Below are 21,700 nucleotides of genomic sequence, written 5' to 3'. Positions count from 1 at the left end.
TATCATACCCGGCAGCCTTACCCGCTTTCATACTCTTAAGTGCTTCCACAATTTCAAACATTTCAATTTCGCCTTCCATCTCATTCTCTTTTTCTTCGCTATAGCAGAACTCTTTCTTATTTTCTTCCTTTTTTTCAAATAAACTCTCAAAATAGTCCTTCCATATCTTTAGCACACATTCTTCTCCTTTCACAACGCTACCATCCTGGCATCTGATCCTAGTCAGCTCTCTGGTTATAGTTTTTCCTCGGGCTGACCTTACGGATTTCCAGAATACTTTCAGATTTGACTGAAAGTCTTCTGATAGCCTTTTATCAAAATCCTCTTTATACTCTTCTTTCTTTCTAATCACAGCTTTCTTAACCAAATCTTTCATTTTTTTATATTCCTTACGTGCTTCATTCACATCCTCATCTATAACCTCTTGCATTCTTAAGTTAGCTTTTGCTGCTAACAAATCCAGCCATGCTTTCTTCTTTAATCGCACAAGTTCTTGCACATCTTTACTCATCCACGCATTTTTGTGATTTTTCCCTTTCCTTCTTCTACTACTACATGACTACATGACAAATTAAAATCATAAAAATTGAGAATTATATCATTTCTTCTGTGATGCCTCTAATGTGTTAGTGTAGTATGTATGTAAGTACTAACATACTCTCTAGATGTAAGCCGTATATTATGTTTCCATGGGAATGGTGTTACCAAACAAGACAGATGTATCTACATCGACAGATCTCGCACCACCGTATCATTTAGCGTAAATAAATCACATCTTGGCCTAACATCGCCCACACTTCGCGTTTGAGGGTTAACTGAAGATAGTCCTTATTTTATTAGGATAAGGTTCACATTACGTTGGGAAGATAGTGATCTGTGCCTATGATTTATTTAGTTAGGAAAGTTTAATGCTGGTTGTGTTTGATAGTGTTGTGAACTTTACTAAAACGTGGCTGTTAGGACAAATTGACGTTTATTAGGTAGAATAGATTTATATTTATGCCATGTGGTTCCTGGCACCAATAGAAAAAAGAATAGGACCACTCCATTTATTTTCATGGATGTCGTAAAAGGCGACTAAGGAATAGGCTTATACATATAATTGGGATACCGGTTTAGGCGCTGCCTGAGCTAGCAACTTGTCACTATTTGAATTATAGACGTGATTATATGTTATGTTATAGATTTATAGTGATGTGAAAACAAAAAAGAAATGGTTATTTTATTTATAAAAGGTGCGGTGCATATTTTACAATTTAGGTACTCGTAACTGATAAGAGAAAGAAAATAAAAGGAAGAAGATGAACTTGAATATATATTTTGCACTTCACGAACATACTCGTACATACATATCAATATACATACAATCACGCCTTTTTCCCGGAGGGGTAGGCAGAGACTACATCTTTCCACTTGCCATGATCTCTGCACACTTCCTTAGCTTCATCCACATTCATAACTCACTCCACGAAAGCCGCGGGAAAAAGCTAGTAAAATGATGTCCTTGTATTTAATGATCTTTTTCCGTGATGTCATTCGTCGAAAGTGTAAATATGTATATTTGATCAGTTGTTTTTGGGAAAACACAGATATTAAGGTAACAAAGCATTTTGTTTGTATATCTACTCGTAAGTATTTACACAAATTTTTATTGTGTAACAATGTTTTTAATTAATAAAACATTTATACACATCATTAAAAAATATTATAATAATATATAAGAAATGGGAAGTGTTGTGTTTATATAATAAACATATAATTTAAATGAATATATAACATATAAAATATCATATAATTAAAGTTGCAGTGCGAAGCAAATTAAATACAAATAAGTAAGATAAACCTTTTGTAAAATAAAACGAAATACAAAATTGTTGTAAACGATTTATTAAATAATCTTTTATACCTACTGCTTCTGTTCTGTAGTACGGTACCTATTCAAATTATTTTGTACAATATAATACAAAACTATGGTATGTCCACGTCGTAACCGTAAAACAATGTATCAATCATTGAATTAAAAAAAACTATATGAGCACCTCTAACGATTATGTTCATACACTACAATCATATAAACTTTGAACTGAACTTTGAGAAGAGCGTGGGACCCGCCACCAAATTGTAATGACTATAATACAATTTCAATACGCAGCTCCAGCCTATAATTTGCATAATTACTTCACGCGGCCGCGCTCGCCTCACGCAACGCAACTCTTTGACGTGGCGGTGCGGTATGTTAGCAACTAAACAAAAGTAGGTATGTACAGGGTTAACTGTAAAAAATCAACACCCTGGCAGGGTGGGATAATAAATATCATGAACAACGACATTTGTTTCATGAGTTTTGTCGTAACTCTCCGTTTTTTCATTTGCGCTTTGGAAGCGGTAATAAATTCATATACAGTAATAGTCACGTCTATATCCCTTGCGGACAAGATAGAGCCAACTTGAAAAGACTGAAAGGGCACGTTCAGCTGCATAGCTTTATGATGGAATTGAGATTCAAATAGTGACAGGTTGGTAGCCCATCGCCTACTAGAGGAATCCCAAGTTAATAAGCCTATCCTTAGTTGCTTTTACGATTTACATGGGAAAGATATGATGGTTCTATTCCAGCAGTGCCAGAAACCACGCGGACTACCGCGTGGTTTCTGGCACTGCTGGAATCTACTAAGATTCTATCATAAGTTATATTGAAATTAAGCCATACCTTATATCCAATCCAACGAAATGCATCTACCTACTTATTTCTCAATGACATAGCGAGGTTGAATTGTACTGTCTGGCTTAGCATCATACACGAGTGGACCGACTTCGCTGAAGGTGTGTTCTGTGACCCGACACGGTCTTGCCGGACACCGGACACCCGGCCCGGCCCGGTCCGACACCCGACACCGAGCGTGCGGCGGTAGTTCTCCCTGACCGCAGACCAAAATGTTGTCGGACCACTTTGTCGCATTCGCTAGTTCTAGATTTAAGTGCTAATGACCTTCTTACAACTATAATAATATTATTATTTTGTATGTCAATTGGTTTGTCTATTTTGATTGAATATTTGCTAATACTAATGTAGAGTAAAACTTCCAGCAGATGCAGATTCTGCATATAAGCTTCCAGCAGACAAGCTTATATTATATACCGTTTTTGAGGTGGCTTCATTTTTTTAGCAGTAGGAAAGTCAGTTGTTTTTCTTGTTTATTTTGATACATGTACCTTTAACCTTGTAAGTATTCTAGATTTGTAAAGAAACTTTGCAGCGATCCCTGCACACAATTTTTGCTTCATCCACATTCATCAACGTCGACACATCATCTGCAGATCATCGTTTTGCTCTATGCGCAAACTTGGTGATTTGGGTACTCATCACCTGACCTTTCGCAAAAGCTTTTCCAAACATATGTGAAATACAAAAAATAATTTGATAAGTTTCAAGACTTTTCAATAAATTTACAGAATTGTTAGAAATAGGAAAGCGTTTCCCATAAACATGCGGTATAAGCTTTCAAAAGCCTCAGTTAGCACCTGGGTGTCAAACGAAAAAGCTCTGCGGCGGCGCTGAGCTTCGGCAGTAAATTGAAAAGCTTTCAATTTCGTCTCAGTGAGTGTAATGGGATATGACCACAAACGGGCCAGGCTAATAGGGAGCCACGGAACTGAGATTTCATGGGATTCCCGAAATGAGTTTTGCTTGTAGGCGAAGGAAATAAAATAAATTGTTATGTTAAAAAAGGATTATTTGTATCGATCAATGTATTTTTTCTTTATCTTGTTCTTTTTTTCTTTATCTAGAATTTTCCCGCAGTTTCGCCCGCAGACAACAAGCAGTTGTGGTTATGTCTCGTGCCTGTGGGAATTTCGATTATTTCTTACTTGTTACTTCCCAAATTTCGGCTTCCTTTTAACAACAGTCGGAACTAAATGTTATTGGTTACTTTTACCCCAGCATTTCTCATAAGCAAATAATATCAGTTATAGAATATTGTCCAAATTTATTTGGCAGCGAAAATGTGTTTGCTAGTCACTGCTAAGATTCACAATAATCTTGCACGTTGCATATGCCGTTGTTCCGACTGATGTGAAAAATTTACCGCTTATTTAAAAAGTTGCGGAGGACGTTAAATCACGAGAAGTAGCTTCTCCCGACCCCACTTACAGTAAAGACGTAAGTTTTCCGTCGCATTTCCTCACGAGCTCCACTCTCCAGGACTTCCTCGCATTATCATACAGTCCATAAAAACTCACTCATCTTTAACTTTTTTCCAAACGAAATAAAGCTTTACAGTTTTATGTAAAAGCTTCAAATTCCCCGAGCAGCCAATTTTCAGATTTCTCAAAAGGATCGCATTATTCAAATAAATGGGTTTTGACAGTTTTATTCTTTAATATCGAGTTGTAAAGCCGGCCTCATACGGGCGGATTCGTTTCGGCCTATTTGTATTCGTTTGTGAATCATTACATTGAGTAATCGATTCTCGTTGGCGAACTTAAATCGATTGCTTTCCAGTTTACGAGCGGGTAAGTATAGTTTTTTAACAAATGCACACAGTTGGTGCTCTGAAGAGTTAATTTCACAGATTGCGAGTGAATTACAAAAATAACAGAGCAATAAATTATATTAAAATTGCAAGCCATGAAAGCACGAGTTAACTAGAAATAATTTCCGGCGCGTGTGAGTGCATACCTGAAGCGCCCTACAATAAAATAACATTATGAGATTTAGTTTAATATAGTATCGCGCCCCGACATGCTCCTTTTTAAAGGGTTCATAAAGGGGAAATCTTTTCAAAACCAGATGCTACGTATTTTTAAAAAAGAACGCGTGTGACTATCCTATCCATTTACATTGGATAAAACCAATTGGATTTGGTAATCATGATAAAAATCTGATCTGGTGTAATTTATTTAACTTTGACAGTCCAGCACCCGTTTTTATAGCGCGAAAAACTATCGCTGTCTCGTTTCACGTCGCTGTTTAAAAGCGAAACAGCGATAGTTTTTCGCGCTATATAAATGGCGTCGCGCGTGCTTTGCTGCTGGGAGCTGAATTGTGTGCTCCATGCTGCCTTCAGCCGAGACAAATGTCAGATGATGAGCATTAGACATTGGATTTAGTACATGGCAGTAGCGTCTTCAAAAACACCTCCAGGATATGATAAATGAAGTAAAACATTCCAATTAAAGTCTATGACATAAAATAAACTTAAAAACAAATGTAGAAACAATTCGATGACACTTGATTGCGACAGATTGATTGAATTCCAGTAAGAAGAATTCCAAGTTTACCAGCGGTTACTTTGATAACTTAAAATATGCAAGTACCCCAACAATATTTTTAGAATCGAGTCATCTCAATGCAATTTCCATCCTTGTAATGCAGTCATATGCAAGCTAACAGTCCCATGATGTTCCCTATCATAGTGAATTCCGTTATCATTGACAATACCATTAGATTTCATGGGTTCGACACGAATGCGAGATCAGGTGACACAGATATACACACAAATGACACCGCAGAGAATTGTGTTGTTCTGTGCCGGCCGGCCATTTCTCGTGATATCGGTAGTTTTAGTGCTCATTTGAATAGAATCTGCATTTAAGATTCCTACGGGAACTCTAAGCTTTATAGTTTCCCAATATCATGATACAATTGGGAACCATATGCGAGTGAGGAAATTTTACAGCGGTACACCAAAATATTAAATTTTTACTAATATTATTTGTTAAAGTTATAGTTTTTGTTTTATTTAATAAGTGTGTTGACTTTAATCAAAGACTGCTGGACCTATTTCGATTAAATGAAAATCGTTAATTTAGAGATAGACTAAGCCGTTAAGAGTAACAAATAATATTGGAATACATAAAAGTGACGAGTGGTTTCCGGCATAAATATAAAAAAGAATAGAACCAGTCCATCTCTTTCCCATGGATGTCGTAAAAGGCGACTAAGGGATAGGGTTATAAACTTGGGATCCTTTTAAGCGATGGGCTAGCAACCTGTCAACTGCTGAACGTGGCCTATCAGTTTTTCGACACTGCTGGCTCTGTCTACCCCACAAGGGGAATAAAAGTAACAAATAGGAAAAGGGGAATAATGAATGAAAGTAACAAATAAACTTCCCGTTCCTTCTTATGTTTGCCACATAAGTCAAACTTTTAATTCCCAAATATCTCCGATCTCCGTGGCCGTGTCCGGCAGCCGGCGACGGTTCCGGGAACCGCATAATAACCCGCATTTGAACACCGGGCCGGTTCTCCCGCCGGCCGTTGGCGGTGACGCAGATTATAATAAAACTTTACAAGACAGTAAGGCGATGCGACTTTTACAGGTTTCTCGTCGTCCGGATCATGTGTTCCTGTCTTATGACAATTGATACTTTAGGAAATTGTAAAGTATTTTATTTTAGTTAATATAAAAACGGCTGTTATTTATAAAAGGAAATATCTGAATTTTCATAGGGAGTGATGAATTAATTATGTTAGACTCCGTTTGTTTTATCGATTTAGTCTCTGCCTACCCAACCTGGAGAGGGAAAGAGTGATTTTATTCTATTTAGGTATCATCATAATGTTAAAAAATAATATTCCTACAAATTCCTTTAGCTTATTACTAACTTAATTTAAGTTAACCCAGCACATTTTACCTCAACCAAGGTTAATCTGGAATGGCAACTGTCTTTATAGGTGACCTACCTACCTTATTACAGGACTAATAAATATAGACACATTGTGTATATAATTATTAATTCGCCATATCCTTATTCACACCCTAATACACAGGCGAAAGCTATCAAACTAAACTCAAAACGCAACGACGTTTTGGAATTTCAACGTTTGGACTTCGCAAACGTTTGCAACGCTACAGGACGGCGGCCATTCAGCGCACATTGCGACGGAAATAGCGGGAGGAAACGCGTCGCCCCGGGCTGCGGGTCCACGGGGGCGCGGCTGCGGGGCACTTGAGCTATAAACCCATTTTGCTTTTCCGAGAGAGTGTGGCCACTAAACTGCAGTCTTGTGCTATATCCTGATAAGCTAAAAGCATCCTGTGTTAAAGTACATACATACATATAGTCACGTCTTGCGGGGTAGACAGAGCCAACAGTCCCGAAGAGACTGACAGGCTACGTTCAGCTGTTTGGCTTTATGATAGAATTGAGATTCAAATAGTGACAGGTTGCTAGCCTATCGCCTAAAATAAGAATCCCAAGTTTTAAAGCCTATCCCTAAATCGCCTCTTACGACATCCACGGGAAATGAGATGTAGTGTCCCTATTCTTTTTTATATTGGTTAATGAACTTTGTGTTAAAGACTTTAAACTTTTTTAGTAGGACTCGACTCGAGGTTAAATTACTGTCAGGTTTTTAGTTAATTTTAAGTTAATTCATACACATATATAAAATCACACTTATTTCCCGGAGCGGTAGGCAAAGACCACATATTTCCACTTGCCACGGTCGGTGCATACTTCTTTCGCTTCATCCACATTCATAACTCCCTTCATGCAAGCTCGTCGGTTTCTGGCACCCTTGATTTGATCTTTTGCTAGAACGTCTCCGTTTTGAGCAAAGTATAGATTGGTAAATAAAAAAATATTTTGTTTACAATTGAAAGTTTTAGGTTACAAGGTTTAGAAGGTCATTATTATTCAGTCCTGGATCTACGTAAGGTGACAGTTACGGGAAGAAATCTGGAAAAATGATTCCGACGTCGATTGGAAGTAAAATATTTGAGATATTTTGAGGGTGTGTGTATGTGGAGAATTAATATAAATCCATAAGTTTCAATTATGAATTTATTCGTGTAACTATATCGAGTACGCAAGATAGTAGAAAAAGAGAGCGTCTTAACTTTATTACATTAGTTTTTATTGCTAAATTATACTAAGTCAGCAATGTAGAATGTTGCAGCGCGTAAGTCGCGATAATACATACATACATATGGTCACGTCTATATCCCTTGCGGGGTAGACAGAGCCCACAGTCTTGAAAAGACTGAATGGCCACGTTCAGCTGTTTGGCTTAATGATAGAATTGAGATTCAAATAGTGACAGGTTGCTAGCCCATCACCTAAAAAGAATCCAAGTTTGTAAGTCTATTCCTTGGTCGCCGCTTAAACAGATGGATTGGTCCTGTTTTTTTTTGTATTGGTGCCGGGAACCACACGGCACGCGATAATACTCGTATGTTGAATTAGCCACATACTTCATATTCCATAATTGTAACGATTGATTCGTTTAGGAGCCACACTCACTGGATCACCGCCATGTCGCCCGGGGCTTCAGCGGCCTTTGAATATAAAATCCGCACTTTATGACGCTGAGAGACAGTTGCTGGATTGACAACTCCGCTGCGCTGTCGCAGCGGCGGCTCGGTTACGACCAATTACAACCTTATGGGCGCTCATTGCTGACTGGTTTTTACGTAATGGTTGTCATCTTTCTTGGTTGATTTCACTTTCTTATTTTATCTTTGTTATCTTCTTCTTTTACAGCATAATTGATCTACTGCAGGACGCAGGCTTTCTCCAACTTACGCCATTCACTTCGGTTTTGTGCTTTCCTGTAACGGACCAGATGTTTTGACGATGTAGTCTCTCTGTCTTGCTATTAGCTTACCACGGTACATATTTGTATTTGATTTGCTTCACACTGACATTTTAATTATATTAAACACTACACTTTCTAATTCTTATTAATTATTTTTGAATACATACAGACATATAACCACGTCTATATCCCTTGCGGGGAGAAAGAGCCAACAGTCTTGAGACGACTGAAAGGCCACGAATGTATGGTAATGCAAATAAAACAATTACCGCATAAATCCACCCAGTAGATACAATAGGTACTACAAAAAAGAGATAAGATATGGAATACCAGTAGTTCGTCAAGCGTCATTAATTCATTATTTATGTATTTACGTAGGTATATTTCAATGTAATATGTATTTATATTGTGTTTATATTAGGTTTAGGTATATTTATGCTTTGTATTTTATTTTATAAGTACTGCGCCAATCGCCTTCTTTAATTTTTAGTTTCCTCAAACATTAATGTTGACTGGAAGAGATTGCTTTAGCGCTACGTCCGCCTTTGTACCTTATTACCTGTGTTTTTTATTCTATTATTCTAATTTTAATGGTGTAATAAAGAGTCTATCTACGAGTATCTTGTTTTTTCAAATGATAATTGTATTACTTAAAGATGATTATCTTGATAGCTGTATGTTGGGTGATAAATTATAAAATTTGTCCGATTGATAAAAACAATCCCTACGTATACTTATAAATGCGAAAGTAACTGTCTGCCTGTCTGTTTCGCTTTACGTCTAACGCACTGAATCCATTTTGGTGTAAATTCAGTTCAGAGATAGAGTTGAACCCGAGGAAGAACAAAGGCTATATTTTGCGTAAGAAGGGGGAATAGTGATAAAAAGAGTAACATATTTTCAGTGAACTTTTAAGTCAGCGGACGAAGTCACTGGCAACAGCTAGTAATTCACACAAGTTAAAAATAAAATTAATATTTTCTTTAGTATTAAATTTGATGTCTACATATATGTTTAATGAGTGTCTGCGTGAAGATAACGTTCAACTAAAAAATAGTGGAAACAACAAATATTTTCGAGATAAATTTTATAACAATTATGACATGTAGGTGCCTGTTTACTTTGTAAATTAAACTTGTTTTCAGAATTGTTTGCAAGCCGTTAATTGTTAAATTTCCTACTCAAGAATTTGTTTATTTATATTTCCCGATTACGGATATCAAAATATTCGGAAATATCTGAAGGCTTTTCGTTGTCTGTGAATGTGACTTACCACAACCTCTTTTAAAAGAAGTGCACCCCGAGCGCCTAGTGTGGTCGTCATCTAGCTAGCTCCTAGTTATTTCTAATTGGGTTAAGATGTAACCTGATTTCACATCAAAAGGAAGTAGCACCTCTTATCAAAATTATAAGGAATGGTTTAAAATGTCTTAAAAGGTATAAATCAATATTTAATTTAGAAAATAGGCCTTCGCATTCACTTTCACGTTAAATAACATTTCAATAAATTAAACTCAGTTATGACTAATTATCTCAAATTACATTAAAAAGAAAAAAAAATGTGATATCAAAAGAAAATCAACTTCAGTGTCCATTTTGGACCCCGGTGTGACTCGAACACACATCTCCTGGTCGGCGCGGATGCGTGCAAACGACCCCGTGTAGCCCACGTCGGGGCCCCGTCACGATCTCGCCGGGTAACCCCGCTGTAAGCCCTCACAACGTCGCGTACACGCACCGCCACTCGTGCCAGTCGCGCTACCCGTTGCGCCACGGAGTCCGTCGAGCGAATCGCGAAAATAGACATCACACTCATATTCGATTCGAATTTAGAATTAAAACGTTATTTTCTTCTTGTATTATTCTATTGTCTTACCAAGCTCTTACCTAATGTATTTTTAACTTTGCATCGGTAATCTCTACCGTTTTGGCCAGACGTTGCGCCACAGAGTGTACCTAGAGAATAGAGAACTAAGATTTAAATTTCGAATCTCCATAAATCATAATTACGTTTTTTAGATTGTGTTTTTACTGAATACGATTACCCAACTTTATTATGAAGCGAAAAAAGTGCCTCTGCCTACCTATCTGGGGAAAAACTGTGATGTATGTATCAGGATGACGTTATTAGGCGCATGGCGTAAGATAATTTAAATTTCGAATCGTACAGATGACGTCATTCGGCGTATTGGCAATGACACGTCATTGCATTGTCGTTGTCGGTAAAGGTCTAAAGTTAACATTGATAGGATGAAGTTAGTTATTCTTTACTATCTGAATTAAATGTCTGTATTGCACTAATAAAAGTCGATAAAATGTCAATGACACGGAAAGTTAGAGATAGGACTTATCTTAATTGGCTGTGGTGTTTTGCTGTAGTTATACCTGTTTAGACTCGCTGTCCACGGTATACATACATATAGGTAGTACGTTAGCTAATATTAAGTTTTTGATTTCTGAACTTTTAAACAGTGTGCTAATAAATCCGTTATTTTGTATTACCTAATAAAGAGTGTCAAAGTATACTTCAAGAATTCAGATGAAAATGTGTTTAAATATTGTGTCTGAATTTAGAATAGCACCAGTCCATACATTTCCCATGGATGTCGTTAAAGGCGGCTAAGGGAATGGCTTACAAAGTAGTGATTCTTCTTGCAGGCGATGGCCTAGCAACCTGTCACTATTTGAATCTCAATTCCGCCATTAAGCCATACAGCTGAATGTAGCCTTAAAATATTTTCAAGACTGCTGGCTCTGTCATTCCCAAAAGGGACACAGACGTGATTGTATGTAGTTTGTGTATAAAAAATAAATGCTTTTTAAATTTAAGGGCTTCACTTTTTATAACCTCAGTGCGTTTTTAAGACTATATTTGGCGCTGCACTATTTTAGCGTTAAACTATAGGTAAATGAAGCTTTAATAAAATTGTAACTATGCGACATTATTATCGTACTAAGCAACTGGTACTAAATTTCGCCTGGCAACGCAACGACTCCGTGGCGCAACGGTAGCGCGTCTGACTCCAGATCAGAAGGTTGCGTGTTCAAATCACGTCGGGGTCAAAGAGAGTAACATTTTTGCTTCCTTTTTTTTATCTAATTGTTCTTATTATATTTGTCTCTATTTTATCACTATACTAAAGATTCGCGTTTCTTATCCAAAATAATATTTATTATGGTCTATGCAATGTCGCTGCCGTCCAGATTTTTAAGACGATACACTTCAAAAAATAACATAAGTACATGTCTGGACATTTTTTTTTCCGTCGACGAATTCCAGTGGATGTTGACATTAGCATTTATCCGGGGCGACCCGGCCTGCAAACCAGTCCACGACAAAAACTAGCAGCTTGTGGCTTGCGACCGCTTCGTTCCATAGACTTCTAACGACGCTCCATAGACATACTTAATGAGTATGATTTTTTTTGTTTTTTTTTTATAACCTAAAAGATGGATAAATACCTATTCCATTTACATAAAGAACATTATGTTTATTTCGTTATCGTAAACGTATCCCTTACACAATCATTTGTCACAGAATAGAAAAAAAGAGATTTATTTTCGAAATTGGATACAAGGTTATTGACACATCACTTAAATCAAATTCAAAAATTCAAAATTCAGAAAAAATATTATGTATATCGCCTAAAAAAAGACCCGATATTTATTATCTGCGCCGCTTGATTAGCAGGGAAATAATACAAGGCGTTCTAATGTAGAGCGTTTATTAATTAGTGAGAAAGAAAAACTGGACTATAAGTCATTACTAATTATAATTATATCTCTATTTCATAATTGAGCCATATAGCTGAACGCAGCCTGTCAGTGTTTTCAACAGGGCTCTGTCTGTTCCGTAAATGGTAAAGACGTGATCATATGTATGCATGTATATGTTACTGTAAAAGCCCGAACTGTGGTAAATCCTAAGATTTTCCGGTAAAACCTAAGATTTACTAACTCTTAATGGCAAAAGTCCGAACAGTTCTTTTATTTCGAACTTTTACCACCATTCACTAGGTAAATCTTAGGATTTACCTCAAGAGCACGGTAAATATTGAAAATGATTTTTTTACTATAAGAATTAAGTAAATGCTAGGTTTTACCAATGATGACTGGTACATATTAGTTTTGGGAATAAAAAAAAATATTATTCTTAACCATTTATTTCTACCTTTAGCATTATAATAGGCATGTATTTATGAATCTTACATAATTATGTATTTAAATTACAAAAATAAAATATCTTCTCACAAACGCTTAAGTTGGCTAATTAAATCTCACTAAATCGGTATGATTCTTATAATTTGGTATTTTAAGGAACAAAGTTGAAAAAAAAGACAATCGTCATTAATTAGTAGGTACTAAGTACCTAAGAAAAATATTATTTGTTACAACACGGAGTGCTATTGTGGCACTTAGAATTACAAAGTAATCCTGATGACTTGCAAGCGCATTTCTTCGACAAGCATTTTTTGAGACAGTTACATTTTTTGAATCCTTGTCCTCCAGTCAACGACAATTTTCCAACAACTTCGCGAAGACTCACTTCTTTCTCTTTAACAACATCTTCTATCGTAATAAAATCTTCAGAGCATGAGGTAAACTGATTCTGTGTGTAAAGCTGTTTTAGTACTCCAATATTGGTAGGTACCTAGTTGGTAAAACTCGTTGTCCTTTACATCTATTACAACTGCAATGATGCTTTTCGGGTCAGTTTTAGCTCTGTCAATGTCCGGTACTTTCAGTCTTACATTTTGGCCAAGTTTCACATTTGGATATTTATCAGACGACTTAGCTTTCATTTTTTCAGCAATCATTTTCAATATTTACCGTGCTCTTGAGGTAAATCCTAAGATTTACCAATTACATGGTAATAAAAGTTCGAAATAAAAGAACGTTCGGACTTTTACCATAGAAAGTTGGTAAATCTTAGGTTTTACCGGAAAATCTTAGGATTTACCACAGTTCGGGCTTTTACAGTAACATATATAATGACAAAAGTTTGTAGGAAAAGGATGTATATTTCACGCAAAATCTACCAGACGGATTTTGATGAAATTTAGTACACGGCTAGAATATTACTTGGAATAACACAAAGGGTATGTTCTTTTTATCACGAAATTCCCACGGGAACCAAGTCCCGGGGCGCACATATTAAAAACTAAAATAAGGACGTCAATCTTGACAAGTCCATTGTTGGTTTAATAGAAGTCGGTGTTGCGGCCGGTCGCGTATTTTGCAACGGTTGCATTGCATTAACTGCAACGGGACTCGGGAAATGAGAGGAACGAAACTTCGTCTTCCTTGCCCTTCATGGTATTAAAAGATGTTCAATCGATTTGAGTGAAAAGTACTGAATCTATTTCTAAAGATGGCGGATTCTACAAATAGTCAGTATACCAGACTAGCTGTGCCCGCGACTTCGTCCGCGTGGAATAGTTGTTTTGGACATCTTTAAAGCCCTCAAGAATGAATAATATTCCCCGTTTATTTCACATTTTCCATTTTTTCATCGCTCCTAATAGTTGCAGCGTGATGTTGTATAGCCTAAAGCCTTCCAGAAATGATCTGTTCAAAACAAAAATAATTTTTCAATTCAATCCTGTAGTTCCTGAGATTAGCACGTTCAAACAAACAAACTCTTCATAATATTAGTATAGATGTAACATTTCTCTCTCATCTTCGCTTGTTCCCTCTTGCACCCTCCGCGCTATGTCTCGGGGCCTGGGGTCCATTTTCCGACATTCCTCTTCCCACTTTCTTTGGTCTGCATCACCTTCAGTTTTTAACTTTTGCACCCATCTTATTTCTCGCGTCAAGATAAGTCTAAGATTTGCATGAATTTATAATTATTTATGTTAAATACGTAAGTTTATGAGGAAGTATGTAAGCACAATTTTTAATAACCTATTCCATAAATCGGATTGAGAAACATGGGCCATATACATAAGTCGGAAAAACACAATAGGCTACAAACTTACAAAGGCGAAGGTGCGAAATGACACTAGTTACAAATAATTACCATATTACATTCAATTCAATACAACTACAACTCAAGACAAAACCAATTCTCATTTAGTTTCTAGAACCGTGTAGTTCTGGCGTTTTGCCAATAATTTGTAAGAAAAATGCTCAGTTGGTAATGTGAGTGCAGTGCATGCTGGATGCCGCGAACTCAGATACTCTGTGCAAGGTACATTACGGAGACCAAGGCATATTGGACAATTGTTTTCCTTAAATCAACTTATCTGTCACGTACGGCATTTTTCCAAAGCATGAATGTAGATGATGGATTAGGTTATAAATCTGAACTATATTTTGTTAAAACTATCCATTTCCCCCCGATTTTGACTCCACATAATTTAACTTTCATTAATACTCCATTAGTAATTTCATGAAAAATTTATAATTTAGATATGATTAATTTCGAGGAAGCTGTATTATATTTTACGTGTTATTTATTTATTTTTTCCTGTGTTTGGTTGTTATGGTTTAATATCAAAGATGCTTGGTCTCCATGATGTTTGTACTGTAAACCATTCTGAGAGTTCCCGAGTCTCAATCTTACCGCAATATGCTAATGCAAGGCTAAGAAATGAGGAGCAGCTGCACTGCGCTGGCACTAGTCATACCAACACTTTGCCACTTCGCGAATGAAACTAGGGAAATTCTTGGTAAAACTGAGGAATTTTTATTAGCAGATTTCCATGAGTATTAACTTAAAATACATACATATGGTCACGTCTATATCCCTTGCGGGGTAGACAGAGCCAATATAAATAAATATAAATATATAAATATATACGGGACAAATTAGGGGAGACCGGGTATGGTTGTCTCACGGGTTGGTTGTCACAGCGGCCATAACACAAAAACGAACGAACGAATGAGTCTATTGAATGACGTCACAAGAGCGCAACAGCAATACCTCGCTCCCCACCTCAAGTCAGTGGCCTCCGAAATGCCGTGACGACAACACGTACGTTTGTTTTTTTCGCACAGTGAAAGTAAATTTTTGTGCCACTGCATCGAACCTCGTAAGTACAAGAAAAATTAACATACTAACAAGCTTTCCATACATTTATGATGGTAAATATTTGTTTAATGATAGGGCTCTGTAGTTTTTTGATATCCTTTCATTTGACTTTTTTTTGTTGGTTATTTTTCTAAACCGTGTTTTGGGGCAGGTTGTCTCACGTTCTTGCGGGCAGGTTGTCACATGTGACAACCTGCCCCAAAGTATACATGCTGGCTGTGTGTTTTAGAACATTGCTATATAATTCAACTAACTAACTTTGTCGCAGGATATAAAACCTGCGGGATTTGTCCATTCAATAGAGACATATTTCAAGAGCATGATTATATGCCATCTTCTGTCACGGATAGACCATTAATTACGGTTCAAGATAATGAGATTGTTCCCAATGTCATCGACAATTCATCACATAATTGTCCTACTGAAGACAACAACACTAGCCCTAACGAACCTGTTGCAAGTCCATCTATTCTTGATAACCCTGCATTGCCAGAAGATAATAATGACTTTGTTGATCGTGCAATGACGCCAGAAGCAACACGTCAGAGTCAAGTTTTAGAGGAGTCCATGGCGATACCTGGTCCAAGTGGTGTAAGAACTTTTCTGACTGTATCACCCCAAATTTTGAAACCACTACCAAAAGCACCTCCACGCAAATTGCAACGAGCTGATAAAAGAAAATGTAAATCAGCAATCCTAACAGATACACCGGAAAAGACATATTTAGAAGAGAAAAAAAAGGAACAAGATGCGAAGAAAAAAAAAGTATCGAAAAGAGTTTTGAGTGAGAAAAATGAAAAGAAAAGAGTTACTAAAGGGAATAAGAAAAGGAGGAAATCTGTTGACAGTCAAGAGAGTGAAATTGAGAATGAATATTTCTGTTTAGTGTGTCTGTCGCCATACTCAGCTAGCAGGTCTAGAGAAGTATGGGTCCAATGTCAGGATTGCAAGCTTTGGGCCCATGAAGAATGCACGCCTGGACTACCAAATTACATTTGTCAAAATTGTGACTCTGAATATTCAGACTGATATGAATACTGATCATAACTTCATTAGGTTAAGGATATTTGATAAAAACATATTTTGTAAGTCACTGACTGATTAAAAAAACGTCCCAAATATTTGCTTATAAATAGGTAACTATACTATTATTTTATATTTTGTTATTTTTTGTTTTCTTAGAGAGGTCTAATAACAATAAGTGTTAAGTATATTAAAAAATATTATATTTGCTTAAAGCAAGTTTAAGTTCCTCTTGTTTGGTAAATTATGACTCTGAATACCTATTCAGAGTAATATGCAGAATAACAGTTTGGTCTAATGACTGATTAGTAGCTACATAAGAGATAAATGATTGATTATGATAATAAAACGTACAAATAATAATGACCTGAGGCCAAAGTGACTAGGTTAAAACTTACAATAATGATTGTTTTTATGTTAAGCTTTTAATTTCAAAGAAAAAAACCTGTTGAGTGCAATTATACGTATGTTAAAGATTACTGCCTGTATTTGTTATTAAAATAAATACTTTTTTGATTCAAATAAGTGTCTTTTTTCTCATAAACTCTATGTAATTTTATTTGTGACTTCTTACCCCATATACTGTGACAACCATCCCAGACTCGGGGTTAAAAGTCACACTTCTCTCTTTTAGAAAAATGTTGTTTTTTTGCTTAATAGATAATAATATACAAAGAGACTTTACTTTTTTATACATTACTATAGTTACTTTATTAATTGGTCAACAATCGTCAGTTGCAAATGGTAAACTTTTGTAGTAAAATGAATATTTTTAAAAATGTGACTTCCAACCCCGGTCTCCCCTACACAGATTGAGTTAGCCTCGAAGTAAGTTCGAGACTTGTGTTACGAGATACTAACTCAACGATACTTTATTTTATAATAAATACTTATATAGATAAACATCCAAGACCCAGGCCGATCAGAGAAAGTTCTTTTCTCATCATGCCCTGGCCGGGATTCGAACCCGGGACCTCCGGTGTCACAGACAAGCGTACTACCGCTGCGCCACTGAGGCCGTCTTGAAATAGTCTTGAAAAGACTGAATGGCCACGTTCAGTTATAAAATTGACATTCAAATAGGGACAGGTTGCTAGCCCATCGCCTAAAAAAGAATCCCAAGTTTGTAAGCCTGTCCATTAGTTGCCTTTTACGACATCCATAGGAAAGAGATGGAGTGGTCCTGTTATTTATTGGTAACTATTTTTAAATAAGTGTAAGTTAATTATTTGGCCGTATTTGTGGGTTATATATATGTAGCTATAATGATTTATATTTAGTTTAAATTTATTTTTGTTTCTGATTAAAATAGAGAGTTTTATTTTATAGGTACTAACTGAAAAAATATGCACCGATGAACCAAAGCTAAAGTTCATGTAGACCATTTGAAAAAAGAAACTGAGTTCGACAACCCGTCTTAGATCGATTTACAACAGTTTTTCATCATGAGGACGGCCCTACTACGACCAGTGTTGTACAGTAATGCTCTGCAGTGATTCATGACAAAGGTCCAAATCATTCGAGTTGAAGAAGATTTTCAGCCGAGTACTCGTTACTCGGTGTACTACTACTGGCCAAGACCTCAATAATAAAATAATTGTAAATTACATATCGTCAATGTAAAATGCATTTTTTCGGTATAATTTTTTTTAAGTATTTTAATAAAAATGGATGTTACAAGTGTCTATATTTGATTTAATTTGTGTCTACACGATTCTGTGCTTTCTTAAGCATTTTTAGGAAAGGTCATAAAATATAATCACGAAATATGTAGACCATAAATAGTGGTTTACAAACAAAGTGCACGAGTACTTGTGACAAAAAAAAATTAAGTTAGTTTCGGCGAAAATTAATGTTCATAATTTTCAATACTCCCCATTGAACTCGGCCAATATGAAGTGATCGTGACGTGCCGTTTAGCAAGTCATCGTCATTACAGGTGTTGGGATCAACTCCAATGGATGTTGATTACGTTCCCGACTCCGCTTTCGTCACGGGAGGCAAATCAGAGATCAAATGAAGGTGAACCCCACGCCAAGAATTGATGATTAGGTATTTTTAGACTTATTGTTTATTTATTAGTTTGTGTTTATAAAGTTAAGGCATATAAATTACTAGCTGTGCCCGCGACTTCGTCCGCGTGGAATAGTTATTATGGGCATCATTGAAGCCCTCAAGGATGAATAATTTTCCCCGTTTTTTCACATTTTCCATTATTTCTTTGCTCCTTATAGTTGCAGTGTGATGTTATAAAGCCTAAAGCCTTCTTCGATAAATGGTTTATTCGACGCAAAAATAATTTTTCATTTCGGACCAGTATTTCTTGAGATTAGCGCGTTCAAACAAACAAACAAACTCTTCAGCTTTATTATTTATTTATTTATTTATGTACACAAAATTATATACAGGAGCATTTATTACAATAATTCTAGTACAAAGGTGCTACTTATTTCAAAAGAAATCTCTTCCAGTAGACCCATGAGAGGAAAGATGAATTTTAGAGCGGTATGGCGTGTGCATAAATAACGTTTAACATATTTAACTAAACATACATGCTAGTACTTACATAATTAAATAAATGACAGTAATAAACTACATGAACATACCAATATATATATAATATATATAAGTCTCATATTAGATAGATAGATAACATCGATTGACAAGCTACAGTTTTACGAAGGTAAAGTGACTTATCAGCGCTCTATACCATATACTTCCAACAGCTTCAACGCAGATGATTCAGAATTCGATATACATGTAGACATTATATCATTTTAACGTTTACGGGGTAGGCATATACAACAGTAACGAAAAGACTGAATGCCGACGTTCACCTGTTTGGCCCAATAATGAAATTGAGAATTCGATTTAGCTTTAATATTGATAGCAACGATTGCTACCATGGAAATGATAGCTGTAATTCCGTTCGGTAGCGTTGTGGTCAGCCACCATCTCTGCGGTCGCGGAGACCCGACCATCAGACAGGCCGACGTGGGAACTTCATTATTCAGATCTTTTTCATCAGGTCAATAATGGAATTATGGTGCTACATTTTGTACGTGACCATTCTTTTACTATTCAGGTTTTGATTTCTTTTATTGATCGGTATTGTTTAAATTGATTCATGTCAATGTGAAGCTTTAAATTATTTCGTTTAAAAAGTAAAATATTTTGGTAAAAAATATTTCATACGCCTCTTTCTAATAATAATAAATAGTTCATCCTGAGTAGGTAACCAATTCTGACATGATCAGATCATATTTATAGGGACTTGTACAATAGAACTATTTCGATTACAATTTTTTTAAACACTTTCCTTATAATCTTTGAAAACTTTAGGAATTAAATCTACAACATGATTAAGAAGATTCTGAGATATGCCATGTAACAGTGGTAAACACTGTGTAAATTATAATGGTGTACTCGTACGATCGTCTCACAGATACTGGCAGTATGACGGATCGTGTGAAGGGGACGCAGGCGATTGCATGTATTTGCTTTTAAAGTTGTTCTATGGAAGGTAAATCTCTTATATTTGTGGATATCTTGTTTATTTATTAATTTATTTATGTACACAAAAACATACAAGAGCATTAATACAGACATTGTAGTACAAAGGCGCTACTTATTTAAACGGAAATAAGAGAATATGTAATAAAATAAATATCGTCAGAATTTGGATCTTTGGAAGTTCATATTGGTTTACTTGAGATGTTGTAGGTAAATAATATTCGCCAGAAGTATTATGGATTCCATCCAGACCAAAACTTACAGCCTCAGAGATTTGTTGCATGTAAAAAGATACAGCAAAACTAAAGTGACAGAGCTGTTAGTCTGTAGTTCTGTTCTTACTGTTAGTGTAATTTAACCAAACAATTTAACCAAACCGCAGAGTATATTAAATTCTCAAAACCTCAACACTAAAACATGTTTCCGTTGAAATATTTGCAAAGCGGACTCGTCATTTAGATTCCTATCTGTGAGAACTAGTTGGCGCTCATTATAAGACATTAGTAGCTCATAAAACGGCTGTTGTAGTAAAAAGTGCATTTTAATTAATGTCGAATAGAGTTCGTTTTTTTACTGCGGGTTTAAAGCGCGCGTTTGGTCTCTGAGAAACGAGTATCGTGCGTTTTATTGTAATTTTGTGTCGGCGCGCGTTTTAGAACGGCGCGTTCTTACTGCGTTTCTATAACATTGTCGTGGAGAACATTACTGAAAACACTCTAAGACGAGATACAGACTATCTAGTTTAAAAAGCGCGCGCGTTTTAACAGCGCGGTTCAAACGCTTGACTCTGAAGTCAGCCTGACGCGTTGTTGGGGGTCTTTATCTGATGCTTTGATTTGCCTGCGGTATTAATTGGACAGGTCGAGATGGAGACGGCTGTATCAGCAATTATCAGCTTTATTATTATGGCACGTGATTATCATAACTCTGTGAAGATCAAATAGATAGTGAAGCTTGAAATCGGAAGAGATTAAAATTAAGTTTGTGGAGTAAACTTATAGTTTAGGATGGAATTTTGAAGATGCAGTTCGACTACTAAATCGTAAAGTCTTCTTTGTGACTGTGGGCGACTTTCATTGGGTCTTCTCAAATTGGATTTATTCGAAGGTTTGTTCTTTTGTAATGGAGATCTTCGGATGAAGAATATTATGAAGAAGGGGTCTATCGAAGTAGTGTTTTTAAAAGCGTGCCTTGTCGAATTTGTTTCTGCTGAATTAATGTTTATAGGGAGTCTAATATTTATAGGAATTTTGTCAAAGCAAAGTACTTCGAAATATTAATGTTCGAAATTATGACTCTGTTGAAGAAGTTTACTGTCGGAATGTGTTGCTATAATTTTAACAACTTAGTTCTAACTTTTAACTGTTTCTCATACTATGTTAAATTGACATAATGCGCCCGCTTGGTGGCTTACTTTTCCAACAAGGAAATGGCAACTAGAATAAATTTTATAATCAAATAACGATATCTCATCCCAGTTGCTACTGTCATCAGCCGGTCATCAAATGCGCTGCATTGCTCATAATTAATGAAAGTTCCGCGGCTGTATGATAGAAATAAAACTACACAATGAGCACGCCA

At 36.1% G+C, this 21,700-nt stretch overlaps 2 protein-coding genes and 1 non-coding gene across 4 annotated transcripts in view; all 3 read left to right on the top strand.

The window, feature by feature from the left end:
- The window catches only part of LOC106139154 (protein prickle), a 348,600-nt gene that overhangs the window by 30,618 nt on the left and 296,282 nt on the right, over window positions 1-21,700 (top strand). The window lies entirely within an intron of this gene.
- On the top strand, window positions 11,539-11,610 carry Trnaw-cca (transfer RNA tryptophan (anticodon CCA)). The gene has a single exon. It is a non-coding gene; the product is annotated as a tRNA-Trp (tRNA).
- On the top strand, window positions 15,368-17,258 carry LOC106135043 (uncharacterized). The gene is made up of 2 exons (XM_013335214.2): window positions 15,368-15,584; window positions 15,852-17,258. The coding sequence occupies exon 2, from the start codon at window positions 15,911-15,913 to the stop codon at window positions 16,610-16,612; it is 702 nt and encodes a 233-aa protein (XP_013190668.1). The 5' UTR covers window positions 15,368-15,584; window positions 15,852-15,910; the 3' UTR covers window positions 16,613-17,258.

This window comes from Amyelois transitella, chromosome 19, assembly GCF_032362555.1.
Source record: "Amyelois transitella isolate CPQ chromosome 19, ilAmyTran1.1, whole genome shotgun sequence".
Lineage (NCBI taxonomy): Eukaryota > Metazoa > Arthropoda > Insecta > Lepidoptera > Pyralidae > Amyelois > Amyelois transitella.
The sequence above is the reverse complement of the archived record's forward strand: the minus strand, read 5'-3'. Positions and strand labels throughout refer to the sequence as shown.